The sequence below is a fragment of the Passer domesticus genome, chromosome 2 (genome assembly GCF_036417665.1).
Source record: "Passer domesticus isolate bPasDom1 chromosome 2, bPasDom1.hap1, whole genome shotgun sequence".
Lineage (NCBI taxonomy): Eukaryota > Metazoa > Chordata > Aves > Passeriformes > Passeridae > Passer > Passer domesticus.
Genome location: NC_087475.1, coordinates 122,853,451 through 122,870,332, shown reverse-complemented (window position 1 = coordinate 122,870,332; position 16,882 = coordinate 122,853,451). Strand labels below are relative to the sequence as shown.

The 16,882-nt window shown below is 45.8% G+C and overlaps 1 protein-coding gene across 1 annotated transcript in view; it reads left to right on the top strand.

Annotated features, from left to right (window-relative positions):
- Positions 1-884: 884 nt before the first annotated feature.
- The window catches only part of PTGFRN (prostaglandin F2 receptor inhibitor), a 65,616-nt gene continuing 49,618 nt past the window's right edge, over positions 885-16,882 (top strand). The window contains exon 1 of the mRNA XM_064411026.1: positions 885-1,117. Within this exon, the coding sequence (XP_064267096.1) occupies positions 1,054-1,117 (64 nt within the window). The 5' untranslated portion in view covers positions 885-1,053. The remainder of the gene's footprint in view (positions 1,118-16,882) is intronic.

The window sequence follows — 16,882 nt, the reverse complement described above, 5'->3', positions numbered from 1 at the left end:
CAAACAAACAGGAAATTAAATCCCCGAGCAAACAAAAATCTCTGAGCGGGCTGGGAAGGAAGGCGGTGGAGTTGGTAGCACGAATGTCACGCTGCAGCAGCCCCTTATTGAGTAAACTGGGATCTCAGGCGGGGGAAAAGAAACCTAGTCTCAAAAAAGTGCAATGCTGCTTGTGGGGCTGCCTGGCTCCAGTGGGCGAGGGAGCGGTGGCCTTGCCCACGAAGCGCTTGGGGCACAGACACACTTGAGAGTGCCCGTGTCTCCTGCTCCCAACCCGGGCCGTGAGCAGGGTGGGATCGCAGGAGCGCGGGCAGGCCCGCTGCTGCCCGCGGAAGGGAAGGGGACACGGCCGGTGCTGGTTTTTGAGGTTACACACGCATGGAAGGGGGCACGAGTCCGCAGCGCCGGGGCTGTGCTCGGGGCCAGGGCCGGCGGCGGCTCCGTGCGCAGGGATGTGAGGGGACACAGGCGACCCCCGAGCCGCGGGAGCGGACACGGGGGGACCCCACCCCCGTGAGGCGGGGCCGGACGGGCTCCGCAGCCGGGGCAGGAACGAGAGACCAGAGTATCCCGGCCCCACGCTGCCCAAGGGCCGCTCCGCGGGTCCAGGGCACGCTCCCGCCCTCCCCGCACCGGGGCTTTCCCAAGCCACGTGTGCGCGGCGGCGGCCCCGGGAGGGAAGCAGGGAAGGAGGCGGCGAGGGCAGCGCCGTCCTCGGCTGGGCCCTGCTCGGCGAGGCGCTCGCCCCGGGGCCGGCGGCGCCGCTCTCCTCCCTCCCTCCCTCTCCCGCCTGAGGGGAAGGGGCCGGGCCGGGCCGGACCCCGCGCCGCCCCCGCTACCTGCGGGCGGGGGCGGGCGCTGGGAAAGTTTGTCTCTGTGGTTGGCTGCGCCGCGCGGCGCGGCCGGTCGGGGCGGGCGGGCGGCTCCGTGCGCTCGCAGGGCAGCGAGCGGCCGGCCGAGGAGCGCTGCCGCCGCCGGTGCCCCCGGGCCAGCCCAGCCTGCGAGCCCGCGGTCCCGCTCGCCTAGGGAGAGGCGCCGCGCAGCCCTGCCAGCATGGGGCACCGCGGGGAGAGGGCGTCCTGCCTGCCTCTCCTCCTCCTCGTCCTGCTGCTGCTCGGTGAGCCGGGGGTGCGCGGCCGGGGGCGGCGGGGAGGGCGGCCGGGGGTGCTCAGCCACCTTGCCCGCAGGTAGCGCGGCGGGGCCGGGAGGGAGCCGCCCGCCGGGCCGTGCCCGCCCGGGGCGCGGCGGAGCCGGGCCGGGCGCTGCCCTCGGCGGGGCCGGGCTGTGCCGGCCCCGGGAGCGGGCGGAATCGGCCGGCCCAGATCCCCCGGTCCCCGCTGCTCCCTCCGGGGGACCGCTGCTGGGCATTTCCCCGAAACTTTAGGGGGGCTCCCCGCAGCGGGGGTGGGTCGCGGGGGCTCCCGGCCGTGAGGGGCTCCCGCAGGCTCCGGGGTCCCGCGGCGCCGCGGATCGCGGCGGGCGAGCCGTAGTTGCTGGTAAAGGAGCCGGTGCGGGGCTGTGCTGGCGGTGAGGCGGGAGCGCTCTTTCGCTCTTGGACCTCACCTGGCGGAGGTGGAGCCGCTTGTTGAGGTGGGCACCGTCCTTGTGGCCGTCCCCCGGGGGCCCGCACCCTGCTGGGGCTCTCCGGGCACACGGGCACCCCTGGCGCTCCCCTGGCGCCCTCCCCGCCGGGCTCCCGGGGTTTGCTGCCTCTGCCGGGAAGTTCTCCCGCTAGGAGATAGCGTGTGGTTGGGTAGGTGGTGGTTGAGGCTGTGTTCAGGTAATTGTGTAGCTGTCGTTAGCGTGACATGTGGCATTGTTCCTTACGGGTGTCAGTGCCAGCCAGGCAGCGTGCAGGGATAAAGACAAGCAAGCTGTATACAAAAGGGTGGGTGGTGGGTTGTCGTGGGATTTTTCTTTTCCTTTTTTCTTTTTTTTTTCCTTTTTCTTCCCCCCCAACGCTGTACTTGTAGCGTTGTTGCTGACCCCGTTACAGAACTAGCAGTGAATGTAAAAGTAGAGAACTAGAAGACCATTGGGGTGAGATAGCTCCGTCTGGTAGTGTTTGAGCGGCTTTGTGTCAGCTCTGGGCAGCCAGAGGGACAGCGGGTGCTGGTGAGCAAGCATGCCCCACAAGTTACGTAGTTCATGATTCAGAACACCTGATTAATTGCAGGTAGTAAGTGGGAGCCTTTTGCAGATTTCAGGTAGAAGGAATAACTAAACAGTGCCCCGGCGCCACACTTGCCAACAGTCTTCTTTAAACAAAACTCTACTCGCTGACTTAGTTTGTGCTTGTACTTTTGACTTCGCTGCGACTTTTTTTTTCCTTAAGTCTGCCGGAGCACTTTCCTGATAGTTTGGATGTTGAATCTTTCACAGCCAGGTCTGCAGAGCTGAGAGTTGCGGTTGAAAAGTCAGCTTCCTAAACCTGGTCTTGTCCCAGCCTTTTTCCTGAGTCTGCTTGCAGGCTGCTGGGGCAGAGGGTGTTCTGTCTACAAGATCCTACCAGACAAAAGTGTCCACTGTGCTTTTTCTTACTTGCAGCTGACGTTAGTCATCTCGTTTATCTTTGCAACATAGGCGTGCTGCCAGCTGGGGAAACAGTCAAGAGCTGGAGAGCTCACCTTCACTATTTTTGTTTAGAAACAGAAAGGGAATAAGATTTTTCAAGAGGATGGTTTAATAGGACAAGCGGAAAATCAAGACTCTCAGATGTTCAAGGTCATGCAGCAAAAAGTAAAAACTATTAAGGATGACGCACAACAGGAAAGTTGTTTCCTTCTTAATTCAAGATGCAATGATTTGAAGAACTTAAAGTGTGCATGCAGAGATATATGGCCATTGTTCATCATCTGGTTTGTCTAGATGTTCTGAGTTGTCTCTTGGGGATCTTTTTTTTGGTAATTGGAATGGTGCTTTTAAAACTGAAAGTGTTTGTGTGTACAGAAAAATCTCTGAACTGTAGTCTTATTTGTAGTGTGTGTTGCGGAGTGCCTATCTTCTGATACCATTGCTTGAACACTTATATGAAATATTTGAAAGGTTAAGAGGTTTGGAAAGTAGTCATTCTCTCACTCTGTACACTTCTTTGAACCATTTCTAGCAGCTCTTTAATGGAGAGATGGATTGGAGCTTTTGCTGCAAGTATTGAGGAATTCTTGTGTAAGGGAGGGAAGGAGCTGAAGCATACACAAGTTTATCCCTTGTGAGTACTTAGACTTGACTGTTTTCTTCAGATATTTACAAAATAATCCAGCAAAAGGATGCAAATGGCTGAAGTATTTGGCTGTGACAAATGAGAATGTTTTATCATCCTTTTTTTTTTGATCCAGTACAGTTATAATCTGTTTGGTAAGGAGATTTTGGGATCCTGATACTAAGGCTTCATCCAGTCTCTCTTTTCTTCCCTCCTCTGGTGTGGTTAGATCCTGTGAAAGGAGGGCACTGTAAGAGCATTTTGCTCTGTCTGTTTCATGTATGATTTCACTCTGTAGCCAATCTACCTAATCAACCTGTGAAATGCTCTGGAAACCAAAACATCTCTCCTAGGACAAGACAGCCAAAAACCAAAACAAGTATCTGATTGTTACCAGGGCTCAGACAGTAAAGTAAACAATAAGCATTCCACCTCCTGGATTTTTTTCCTGGTTCTTGTTTGAGGTCCAAGGTAATAATTTCAGTGGACCTGATAAAAAAAGGTTTTTGTTTAGATGCTATGGGGCATGTACTCAGTAGATCCTAGGGGAAAACCACTGATAATGGGTTTCCCAGAGATGGCCTTTTTCTTACTCACCTTTTAGACCCGAGTGGCACTCACTGTCCGCTATGATGGAAGTCAGTTCCAGCATGCCAGAACCCCAGGAGCTGTGTGTTTAGATGGATGGAGTTGTTTCCTGCATCTCGTGTCTGAAATTATTTTTTGTTTCTTTTCCTCAGAAGCTACAACAATTAGTCATTTGAATCGAGGTTTAATTCAAGCTCTGCAATAGAAGGCTTTTGGTAATTAGTGTAAGTTATTGTGATCATGCACTTCAAGGAAAAGCACGCTTTAATCTTTTCCTGCATTTGCAGCTAAAGTGGGAGCATTAGAGAAAGGGAGAGCCTCAAGGTTTAGGGCAGGGAGGCAATGAAAGGATGATTGCCTGCGGAGTGTTCAAGGTATGTTGGAGTGGAATCTCCTCCTTCTTCCCTTGCTGGTGCCTGCTCACCTGCAGGTGAGCCCAGGGCTGGCCCTGGTGGCTTTTGCCTGCCTGTTCTTGGAAGGAGGCAGGCTCAGATCCTCACTGGTGCTGAGAGAAGGCTTACAGCTAGACCGGCCTATCTCTTGTGACTTAGGAGGTGGCTAAAAAGGCTTCCAAAAGGGAAGTGCAGGCTGCTAATGCACTAGAAGCACGTAGTGAGTGTTGGAACTGGGTTGGTGAGGCACTGAAGGGCAGGTGGTGTTGCCGAGGAGGAAGCTCTTTCCCTGTGGCTTTGTCATGCTGATGTATTTTCTTGGTGTGTAGGCTGCGGGAACATGTGGGAATCGAGGGGTGAGCAGTGTAGGGAGTGTTTGTTCTTTACATCCTGTCTTCTTTAGGGCTGGCAGATGATAGCTTAGTCACCTTCTCTGGCTCTCTCTTTGTAGGTGCCTGTCTGGAGTTGCTTTTTAGGGGTCTAGGTGCTTTTTCTGAAATTCTTTGACCTTGTTGCCCAGGTTTCTCGATGGCTACATTTCAGCGTAGCAACAGCTTGCTCTCTTTAGGTAGCCTCTGTTGTATTTGGCTCTAATCCCCGAACTGAGGTATAAACCTGCCTGAACAAGATTTGAAGTAAGCAGTAGGGGTCGTTTAAAAATGCAGCCACATGCTTGATTAGAGGGGAATGTGCTTAAGAAATAATATATATCCATCCGTCTAGTTATATAAACAAACATTCAGGGACGTTTGAGATTTCAGCTTTCACATCTAATGTATTCATGGGTTGATTTGTTTCTGCGTGGTTGTTTCTTGTTGTTGTGGGTTGGGGTTTTTTTTCCCCATTTCCATAATCCTTGTCAAACACTAACCTGCAAAACAGAAATGTATATTTTTTTTAGAAGGGAAATGGATACATATCTGAATAAGGTATTTTTAGAAAGAGAGCATTTCAGTTGTCTGGCTTTAGATGCCTTTCAGTGATATATTTTATGGTGTGTAAAGTTCTGTGTTTTAGAAGGAAGGGAAAGGGGACACATTGTCTGAAAATGTGAATTCTTTCAGATTATGTATAGAAGTCGATTGAAAGTTAAGTTGGAAAGAACTTGAGGAAGACAAGGAGCTAGGTCAAAATAGTGGTTATGTCAGTGTCTATAAAAGTCTTTAGTACTTTCAAAAGAAAGATATTAGATGGAGTATAGAGTCAGTCTGTATATTGTAATGCAAATAAAAATATCTGTTTAATACTTTGTTTTTGACTTTTATTGGAGATGTTACCAGGCCTCTGATATTTGTTCTGCTTTCTCAGATCTGTGATAGTAAGTGATAAAGTCTTATAGACTTTAAAGTTTTATAGAGACCTGCGAGGTGAAATTGTCTAGGCATACCAATGTTTCCATTTCTGTCCAAGAATAATAAGCAGTTTCCAGCGTGACCCCAGTTCCTAACCTGCACAAGGTACCTCAAAATGGGATTGAGCAAGGCAGGGAGAGAATGTGTCATAAGCGGGTTTGAAGCTGTTAGAATTTCCTGTTCCAAAGAAGAAATGAGCTTACAGGGAGATACTAGTTTCTCAATGGTTCTCAATTTTTCCTTTTTTTGTTTTGTCAGTTGATTCTCTAGAAAGACTCAAATATCTACTGAGAAGAGGCTTTAAAAATAATGAGAAACTTTTAATACACTTTGTGTTTTGCTAGGGGCAAAGGTGCAAAATCAGTTTCAGACCAAACTGCTTTTGGATAAACTGACAGGTAGCTGCAAAGGTGCCAAAAGTCTTGAATAATGTCTTTCCAGATGATCAGCATATATAAAATAGGATAAGAAGGAAAACGGGAATTAAGGAACTTAGATTTTTTTTTTTTTTTTGAGTTTCATATCAGAAGCTGGCTTTTTCATATACATGTAAGATTTCATAATTGGAAGGCATAACTGATTTCTTCATAATGAAGTCTGAGACAGAAAAAAAGGATGGTTTTTTTGGTTTTGATTTTTTTCCCATTCCTTCCAGAGTTGGAAGTGGTTTCAAAACTGCCTTTCCAGAGCAAACTGTAATCATCTTTGACATTCTGACCAAGTTTAAAGTGAATTAGGTAGAAGGTAGAACTGGTGTTGCTAAATGCCTTTGCTGAGTCTTGGAAAAGTTATAAAGCAATGTGGTAATGCTTGTAGATTTGGGTTGATGTGACTGCCATGGGGACTGCTTGAAACTGGCACTGGAGTATTGCACTTGGTGCTCCTGTTCATTACCCTGGAGGAGGCAAATTTTGGGGAAAGAGGGGCTGAAGAAGCAGCCTGGGGAATGGTATCTGTTGTGTGCAGCAGAGGCAAAATACTGCTGCAAAAATATGAAGAATTGCTGAAGCAAGCTGAAGTATTTGACTAGTGATAATCTCCACGGCCAGATGGAATTTGCATGGATGCTCTAAAGGATCTGAACTGTTAGCTGAGCTATGGGAAGAAGAGGTAAGAAAGGCAGAGAATTCTGGACAGGATTTCCTTTAAAAAAGAATCTGAGGGTGGTTTTTAGAATTAATTGACTTGTGAACTTCAGGAATGAGAACTAATTAAAGACTGGAGCTCCCAGGCAATCTGTCACAGCTGCCAATAAGCAGAGCTGGCAGCAATGCCTGTAGTATATCTGCTTGTTACTGTTTGTTATGAGTGCCATCTCTTAAATTGTTTATTATTCTGCAGGACTTCAGGCATTCATGCTGAAATTTTCTGGGCTGGATATCTACCACAGGTTGACTTCCCCCACCCCCACCAAGGAAACACTGCTCCCCTTGCTCTCTCTTTCCTTAAAATGCTCCAGTATTTCCAATAGTTGCCCTTGGGAAGGCAGCAGGGTGAATTCTTTTTTTTCCTTTTTGATTCTTGCAGGTTCTAGCTATTTCTTCATTGTCACTCTTGAACCAATAATAATCTCAGCTGCCAAGTTTGGAAGTTCTAGCACAACCGTGCCGTGGTTTAGAACAAGAACTGGAAATTTGGCTGGAGTGTTAACTCTACATCAAGAATGTGGCTTTTGCTGTTCCTAGGAAAATGTCCAAATTTGGCCACATTATAGACTTGGAAAAGCATCAGTTTGTAAAAGCTTAATAGGGAATTAGTCTCAGGTCCCTAGAGAAAGCATTCTGTCATTGCTTGTAAGGTGTCAAAGGATTACAACTGCAGTTGGGGGTGGAGAAATGGAGCCCTCCTTTTTATTCCAGTTTCAGACTTCTGTAAATGTGTGTGAAGGCCTTTCTCCCTGCTCCCTTGCCCCACACTTCTGTTGTTTTTTCCTCCCCTTTTGCCAAATTGGCCAATGCTGGATTGATGTACTGGTTTATGTGAATCACTGATCAGAGCTGCTGTGAGAGTCTGCTGCTTTTAGCACACAAAGTATATATATCATCTTTCTTATGTGTAGCTTGGAAAAAAAATCAATGTAAACTTTGTGTTGCTTTTAACTTTTGTTCTCTGGCTTCAGTTCTTCTCTCAGGCTTTTTTCCCAGATATCCATCACCATTCTTTACTTCTCACTGGCTGTAAAACAGTTCCTGCTGCTGTAGCTGCTCTTATTCCACTCTTTCTGTTTAACAGGCTTGATTAGTCTGGACTTGCCTTTCTGCCTTTCTTAAAGACGTGGTTTAGCTGTGCTGCTCAGTGCTTGCTTTGTGACTGTGATGTGTGTGCTCTCCTGCTCTTTGAGTCATTCTCTCCTTGCCGTATCAGAAAAGAGTTTGGTGGAACCATTGCTGGGGGTTGTGTTGGTTAGCAAGAGTCCAGTTCCAACAAAAAGCTGGCTCTGCTTAGGTTTGCCAGTCTCAAAAAGAATAATTGCCAGTGTAAAGGACTTTGTTTCCGTGCATGTTGCACTGCTGGCTCCGAGTGCAGAGATTTAGCGTGGAGTTTCTGTGGGCCTTTGATGCGGCGTGGCTGTGGGGAATCTTTGAGCGGGCTGTAGCACATTGTTCTCCTACACGCATTAGAGTGATTGTTGCAAGAGAGGCATCCGTGGGGACCTCTGCCAGCTCCTTATTGATGTGTGCAGTTTCATCTATTGACACGCTACCCTTCATTATTACACAGTGAATCCTGTGGCAGTGGAATTCGCTATTAAATCTGCCCCGCGAAAGAGAATTGGCAGAGGCTGCCTTAAAAGCAGTGTGACCCCTGCATTTGCAAAGAATAGCTTCTAAATGTGAAACAGATGCTGAATTGATGGAGGATGCTTCCTAGATTTTCAGGGTACCAAACATACTCATTTTGAGCAAGAATTCGGAATTTGCTTTGCATTTGATTTGTGAATGGTAATTTAAGTTTCAATGCCCATTTTCCCCCTCAGAAATGCATGTCTAATCAGTACATGTATTTGTGCTTGAATGAAGCTAGTAATACTGAGGTGAAAATAGGCAATTATTTGTTAATGGAAACTGTTAGAATAAGCAGCGAGGTGTTAGTCTTTCTGTCTGCGCTCTAATCCTCTTCCTAGAGGGTGAGAGAGGTGATGTATCTTCCTTTGCCTTTTGCCTTTGCCACCAGACTATTTTGTGCTTTCACCACCTGTAATATTTACCCAGATAACATCCACCTTCCCCCAAAAGAGGTGTTACGTTGTTTGGAAGCCCAGCAACATACTGTGTGTTGGGGAGGCGATGTCTGTGGATGGTGTTTGTGTAAAGAGCCTTTACGCTGTATGTGCAGTGTTCTTGTTCCCATCCACTTTATACAGAGGTTTAAATTAATGCTGAGTAAGAAGTGTATCACATCAGCCTTGTTTCTGTTTGATCTCAGGGCTTGGTTCTAGACAAGGCATGCTGTACCTTTTGGCAAACAGAGCTTAAGTGTTTGGAGGTGGCCTCATCAGTGAGAAAATAAAGAGCATGACAGCTTATTGGAGACAAAATCACTCCGTGATTGGAAGTGGGAAGTAACACGAGGCTGGGTCTTCCCTGTCTTATCACGAAGCTGGGTTGAATGGTCACTAAAGCTATTGACTGAGCCCTGTCTGCTGGCAACTCTATTGATGGGCACCTGTCAATAGTTGCAAAGCTGCTGATATCCCTAGGTCTGTAGGTTTAGCTATTAAAAAAAAAAAAGGTTGAGAAAGTAGAAAATACTCTGGGGTCCCTGGGCATAGAAGTATGGCTGTTGCTTGAAATTAGAAGTGGGAGAAGGAAGTGGAGGAGAGATAAGTGGAGCAGGGCATGCTTTCCACAGAGAAATGGAAGTGGGGGAATAGCTTGTTTAAAATGGAAGAATTAGTTAAATGTATGTCTGCATGAGATGGTGGTGCTGGGGCAGTTATCACCACAAAACAGCATTGGTAAAAACCTGCCAGTTTCTCAAAACTCTGCAGTTGAATCTTGAAATACTCTGGTTTTGTAAGCAAAGTTTTCTGCTCACCACTGGCAGGTAAATGGAATATCTAATTGTAGACGCCTGCAGAGTTTAAAACAAGGACTGAAGTGTGGTGCATGTGGCTGCAGGGTATGCTGTGGCATCTGAGTAGTTGCTGGTGTCTGCCTTTAAAGTCTGAAAGGGCGGGTTGAGGGGGAGGCTGCAGTACTGTGAATAGAGTTACTGGGTGGGGATGTCCTTCCAAAATAGCTGAAGAACAAATGACATTTCACATGGTACCCTTGTTCCTGCTTAGGATCAGAGGCTGCAGGGCGTGTGCCTGTTCTGGACTTTGCCTTATGAACCTCTAAGGATCAACAGAGATAGCCAAAGCTACTTAGAAAGTAGCTGTTAAAGGTAGTTTGGAGTATTTTTCACTGATCCCCCTCTTGATGTGAGCTGTCAGCTTTTAGTTTGTATGTATATAGGGAGATTTTTCACCCTGTCTGATGCTGTAGAGACATTTAAACCTCTTTCTGTGTGTGGACAAGGGTAGTAACCTACAAGTCGGTGCAGGGCAGTGCATGGGGCACTTCTGTACTCAAACTTGTAAGGTGGGTCCTTTCCTTGCTTGAACAATTCCTATCCCAGAATAAGAAATGAGTCCCCTTACCTGGACTTTGACAGAACATGCGTTTGTCATCAAAGTAATGTGCTGGCTTTCTTCTGTATTTTCTTTTTTGGTTGCACTTCTGGTATTGGTGCACTGGGGCGAGAACATGCTTTGCACATGTGGGTTTGGCCCACATCCAGCGCGAGTTCTGCTTTCACACGAGTGGCAGTCTGGGCTCAGCACTAATCCTCCAGTGTCAGGGCTGCCTTGTTGCTGTGGGATCTTGATTGCAGTCCAAAGCGGGGCTTTGGTCAGGTGACTCTCACAAGTACACAGATGTTTCTTGGAATTAAAACTCTGCAGCTGAGGTTGGCTCCTGAGTGAGCTCGGAACCCAGTTTCTGGTACAGAACAGCCAGATATGCATGTGTCAGCCACAGCCACTGCACAAGGAGGGACAGCCCTGTCTGCCATGGTTGTGACTGCTTTGTTTGCGTGAGTGAGTGAAGAACTTCGACCTTCAAAGTTATTTGAATGCTTCTTGGCACTGGTTAACACCAGCCCTTCCTTCTGCACCTCCCCAGCAATTGCTGTTTTTGTATGCATTAGAAACTTGAAAGGCTCATGAAATGACAATTGTTTTCAATACATGAAGCCAAGGAGATTTTTAGCTTGTGGTAATTAATGTCCTACCTGTAAGACCTCTATATTGTCCTGGATGTATGTCCCCACATGACGACAGGAACTGGTCTGATGACTGTTTCTGAGTCTTTTCAGGATCTCTAAGTTCCTCACAGGCAATTTCATGTACCCTTCTCTTGTAATTTGATATAAATTTTCCTCTTGGTACATTTACCATGTTTCAGACAGATCTTCAGTGCTTCGTCAGAGGCAGTGATGTGTCTGGGTAAGTCAGGCTGGGTTTGGACACTCTTTAAAGATGTGCAAAGGGGAGCAAGCATGGCTTGCCTGTGTTCTTGTTCTGCTGTAGCATTTTTTGGAGATGCCTGGTTCATGCAGTAAGCATAGCTTGGAAGGTTGGTGGGAGCTTCAAGGGACCTGTGGGTCTGCTTCAGCAGCCTCTGCCACAGGAGCCTCAGACTGTCTCCTAACTAGCCTGCTTGTGCTGAGGAGGTTCTGCTTTCCCTTGGAAAAGATGGCAGGTGTGCTTTGTATTGAAGTAGGTGAAGGGCAGTGAGTACCTGCTGGGAAACCTGAATAGCACTTGGACAGAATTCTGCTTATCTGGTGGTATATATTGTTGGCATTCTTAGGGGAGTAAAATCTCTTTCGTGCCCTCTTTCAGAACATCTGTTTCTGTGCATGAAGTCATCTTTTGCCTGCCTTTTTTTCTTCCATTTGAATCCACTTCTACCTAAATAGTCTTCTTTGCAGCATGAGAAGTGTGAATGCCAGCAAGGATTTTGTCAGGTCGTCTTGGGTGTTTTGTTCTGCAGGAAAGTCACAGTGAGCAGAAGCATTGGAGTGTACACTTGTGATGGGCAGAACTGTGAGAGGCTGTGGGACGTGAGCTGAGCTGTGTTTGAGCTCACTGAGGCAGAATGATAGCAAAGGTATAGCAGTAGAGGATTTTTTTCTGTGGGATCTTGGTGCTTGTGAAACTTTACAGAAGTTTCTTATTGTATCTGTTTCAGAAAAAGGACATGTATGTCATCTCTTCTTACTGTGACAGCTGGTCTAATGAAAGATCTCTAAAGAATATTGCCTTATATTACTGTGGTTACATAAATACTGCTACTCTACTATACAGTTATTCTGTGACTTGTAATTTTGATGAGTTTTGCCACATGAATGCTGAATTATGCATTGCATGGAAGCTCCTGTCACAAGTCCCAAGTAATAATAAAACTGGAGTTTAAAACCAAGTGAGCTCTAAAAATGAATTAGTTGGCAGAACATTTTTGAACTTTTGGTGGGGGTCATACAGAAATTCCACTGTCCATTACTGTATTCCCCCTCCTTAGCACCATCTACCTCCAATTGTTACAGAATTTTTTTATGTTGAGATAGAAACTAATTGGAATTAGGGCTGTGAAGATGGTGAAGGGGCTGGTGGGGAGGCTGTACAAGGGCAGCTGAGGTCACTTGTTTTGTTCAGTGTGGAGAAGAGGAGACTGAGATGGTCTTCAACATTCTCATGAGGGGAAGCAGAGAGGCAGGCACTGATCTCTGCCCTGTGGTGGCCAGGGACAGGACCCAAAGGATTGGCCTGAAGGTGTCAGGGGAGGTTTAGGTTGGATATTGGGAATAGGGTCTTCACCCAGAGGGTGGTTGGGCTCTGAACAGGGTCCCCAGGGCAGTGGTCACAGCACCAAGACTCACAAAGTTCAAGAAGTGTTTGGACACTGCTCTCAGGTACATGGTGTGACTCCTGGGGTGTCCTGCCCAGGGCCAGGAGTTGGACTTGGTGATCCTCATGTGTCCCTTCCATCTTGGGATACTCTGCAATTCTGTGAATATTTTCTTTCCTGTCCTTTAACATTTCTGGCATTTAAGGATGAAATAGGGACAAATATTTAACTGACTGACATCCAGGCTTAGCAGGAGCTCATGAAGTTAGGCTGTTAAAGTCTGTTCTCTTTCACTGACAGAAACTAGGGAGCCTCATTTTAAGCTTTTCCTGCAGGATATTTCTTGTAACCCCAGTACTGCCTCATGGACTTAACCTGACTGTGATAATGGCAATTGAACATTCAACTCTTGTGCATTTCCATAAAAATACATAAATCCTGAAACAATCCACAGTAGTGATGTTAAATTTGTTATTGGCTTCTAGTGTTGACATTCAAGGATACAGCTTTTGCCTCTGCTGTTGTTTCAGGCTCTCTGCAGATAACTTAACAGCCTTGGCTTACAATACTCTGGGTAGGCTTCACTCAAAGTTTGAGCTGCCCTGTGCAAATGTGTGTCCTTCATGCAGAAAACAGGGCTCTGATTATTGAGTTCTGCTGCTTAACAGATGTTTGTTTCAGGGATGACCAGTTGACTGACCATGCCTGTGACTTTTCCCTGGCAGTCAGCTGTGTACATACCTTTTCTTAAAGTGGGTGTCAGCTAGGAGTAAGAAATGGTTTTGATGATTTACAGCACCATGCTCAAAAGCTTTCTTTTCCCAGAGAATTTGTAATCTGAATAATGTGATGTGAGTACAGCTTTGTTAGATTTGTAAACTCACATAATGATTAGAAGGGAAGAATGCATCTGCCAGGTGGATTAATGAAGATGGTTCTTTTCATCAGTAGTGAGATTTTTTCAATAGGATCTTGGAGAATTCTGGGAGAACTCACTGATTGTACTGAGCAATTGTAGGTGATGGACAGGTAGTGAATTTCTTGCATTGAATTGCTAAGAGATGAAAGTGAAGTTTGAGCAGGGTAGGCAGAAATATGAATACCTTAAAACTGCCCAGGGAAGATAATTACTCAAATATTAAACTGTTGGGGTTTTTTTTAACACAGTTCTCTTTGGTAAAGAGGATATCCTTTTACAATAAAGGCAGAGTGCTGTTTTTCCATTTAGGGACAGACTGGACTTCTTTACTTTAAGACTTGCTGGCAATCCCTTGTCCAAGGCTTCCTTTTTCTTCGTGAAAGGAATAAAGATCTTGAAATAATCTGTGTTTTGTCTGGGGAAAGGCAAAACATGATCTAGCTGTGTGCTTTTGACTCCAGGTAGGCTTAGGCTATAAAACTACAAACAGTGGAGGCATTTGTAGGCTGCTCTTACATTCCCTTAATGCGGGTGCTCTTCTGCTTGAATTCTTTGAAACGTCATAATTTGCTGTTGTGGATTTGAACAGGTTTAAGCTTCTGGGAAATGCTCTTCAGATTATTAATCACTAAAAACCTGTTATTTTTCTGAAAAATTAAGTGGGGAGGCAGGAGGTGAGAGCAGAATTGTATAGATAACTAGAGCCCCGTAAATTCTGTGTGTGTACCTTCTATTTAGACCTTCACTAGCAGCAGGAGTGCCTTTTAGGCACTTTGTTATTTTCTTGTAACAGTAGTAATACTGATTGCTCTCTAATAATAAACAAATTTTCTAGAGGATAGTGATGCTGTTAGCATGACTTATGACTGCCATTCCAGCAAGACAGAAACCCAGTTGGTTATGTGGTATAGTAAAATAAAAATTGAGCAGGGCGTGTAAGTAGTACTTAGAAGGTTTAAAGTGTGAATTTATAAACAGTGAAGAAATTAAAAGGGAAATAAACAGTTTTGTTGTATTTATTTATGAAAGGCTTGTCAGGCTTATTGTTATGTATTGCTGACATTGGACATGGCTAGACCTGGGAGGAGGATACTTTATTTTTAAACCATCCTTTGAGAAATCTGAGTACATGTATACCTGAACATTAATGAAGGCATAACTCCTTTTCTTTTGCCCAAGGGGGCTTAGATACAGCACTGACTTTTTAAACAATGATATCTTTTCAGATGTTATCATGAAGTATTTGAGCAAGGAAAAATTCTTGGTGCTGCGCAGAATTCTGTCTCTTACTTGCTTATCTTTTTATTTGGGTTTTTTGTTTGTTTGTTTGTTTTTGTTGGTGTGGGTTTTTTGTTGATGCTTGTGAAATCAGGCTTTCAGTTCACTTTTTTTTCATCTACAGCTCTCCAGGTGAATTTTAGCACCTTGACTTTCTAATTGATGATGTACTTTACCCTTCTGTTCTTACACTGGTAGACAGCTACTATGCTTGCACTAGACATAATTTCAAGTGATGTTAAAATTTTGTTTGCATCAACACAGGGGTTGGTGGAGACTTCTGAGGCTTATTCAGCTCTGCACTGTTGCTTTTGCAGTGTGTACTTGAGGTGTTGTCTGTAGTTGTGCTACACACGTGCACCAGTGCAGGATCCTCAAAATGGCTGATGTGCTGTCCATTGGGATGCAGAGTCTTTTGTTCTGCTGAACAATGTACTGTGGGACATAACTCTTCTTTCCAACGCAGCTAATGTGAGGATGCCTGGGGTGCATGCAATCTGCTGTCGGTTTCAATGTGAGCTGATTATAAGTGTTAGTTACCGAATAATTTCAGCATATCCCAAGTTACACCCAAATATTAACAGCTACTTATTTTGTGCGTAGGTTGTCTTGTTAAATAGTGTAACCTAGAATAGTTCTGCATGGAGACTGGAGCAGAAAAGAAACAATTAAGCATTTTCCCTCTGGGTGTCTTTCAAAAATTGTATTCTCCTCCTCCTGCTATTTTAATGTCATGTTGGTTCTCTACCCGCCTTTCACTCTTGTTTCATGCTCAAAAGGATTCCCTCGCTTCTGATTTTGGAGTTATTTGAAAATTCTGTGTTCTTTCAGTCCTTTTTTTGTCTCTGTTCTCACTGCTGGGCCCAGCCTAGTCACCAGCCTGGGCTCCACTGAGGAGCAGCAGTGATAAAAGGGTAGTGCCTCCAAGCTCCTGCTTCCTCAGGCTGTGGAAGGAGGGGAAGGCTGACACCAAAGATGTATTTAGCCTCAGGTCTTGCCTCTGACAGTGGCCATGAGTGAAAGCCTAGGGAAGAGTGAGCACATTACTATCCTAATGCATCATTTGATGATCATATGTAGCTTGGAAGCTTCCTAAATTAGAGGTGGTATCCTCATAGAATGATAGGATGGGAGGGGACCTTACAGATCATCTAGTTCCAACCCCCCTGCTGTAGTGGTTTTGATCCCATGCAAAATCAAGACACCTCCCATGGAGAGGAACACTTCCCACTGGACCAGGTCTCTCAGAGCTCCATCCAACCTGGCCTTAACATGCTTAACCTTGGCTAATTCCCCCAAGTATTTGCTGGCTCATGGGTGTTGCATTTGGGTACCTCTGAAGTTGGTTTCTGAGATGTTCTGGGTGTTGGCACCTATTAGCTAATCTTGTTGTCTTACCTTTCTTTTATCACCTCTGATGTTGACTGTCCAACGCATAGCATGCCAATGACAGCAGCAAAGTATCTACCGAGGAGAGATACATTTCTTGAAAGCAGGAATAACAGGAAGCATTTTAATATGTGTATTTGGGCATGCTTAAATGGAAGTGGGTAGCTAAAGGCTGAACCCCAAACTTTGCTAAGGCTCCAAGTGGTGCTGTGCTGTGCTAGTCTTTTATTACATGTGGATCTTCTCATGTCTAATGGCATCAAATTCTCCCCAGAAGCTTAAATGTGTGTGACATTCTGCAGTGCTACCTGTTCCTGTGTGTACCAGGGAGGCTGTTCAAGATTGATTGGTGAGGCAAAAGTAGATACTGCGGCAAATGCTGCAAGTTAATCAAAGCAGATAGCAGTGATAACTTGCTGGCATATAATCTAAAGGGGGAAAAGACTTTAAATTTGTGATGGGGAACATGAAAAGACTGCTGGTCTTCTTTGGCCAGGTGCTGAAATGATGAGCCTTGCTATTCTGCTACTGGAGGTAACAAAATACCTGCATTGAATTCAGGGTAGGGTTTTCAGAGGTGATGGAAGGCTTGGGATTGTGAGCTTGGAACTTTAGAAAGGAGGCTTGGTTCCCCAGGAGATTAATGCTCAAGAATTTTTGATAATTGAACCTCTTCATTTCAAGAACTACCTAACTTTGGTCACACAAGAGCAGAGCGTTTTTTCTGCTTACTCTGTAAGTCACAAGTAGAAATGTTTGTTTTTCTCCAGGATTGGGTAATTTGGAGTGGAATTTCGCCAGGTGCTTGCTCAATGCTTTGCTGGTTTCTGGATCTTTTTTGTGTTGCCCACATGCACATACCTGCCCAC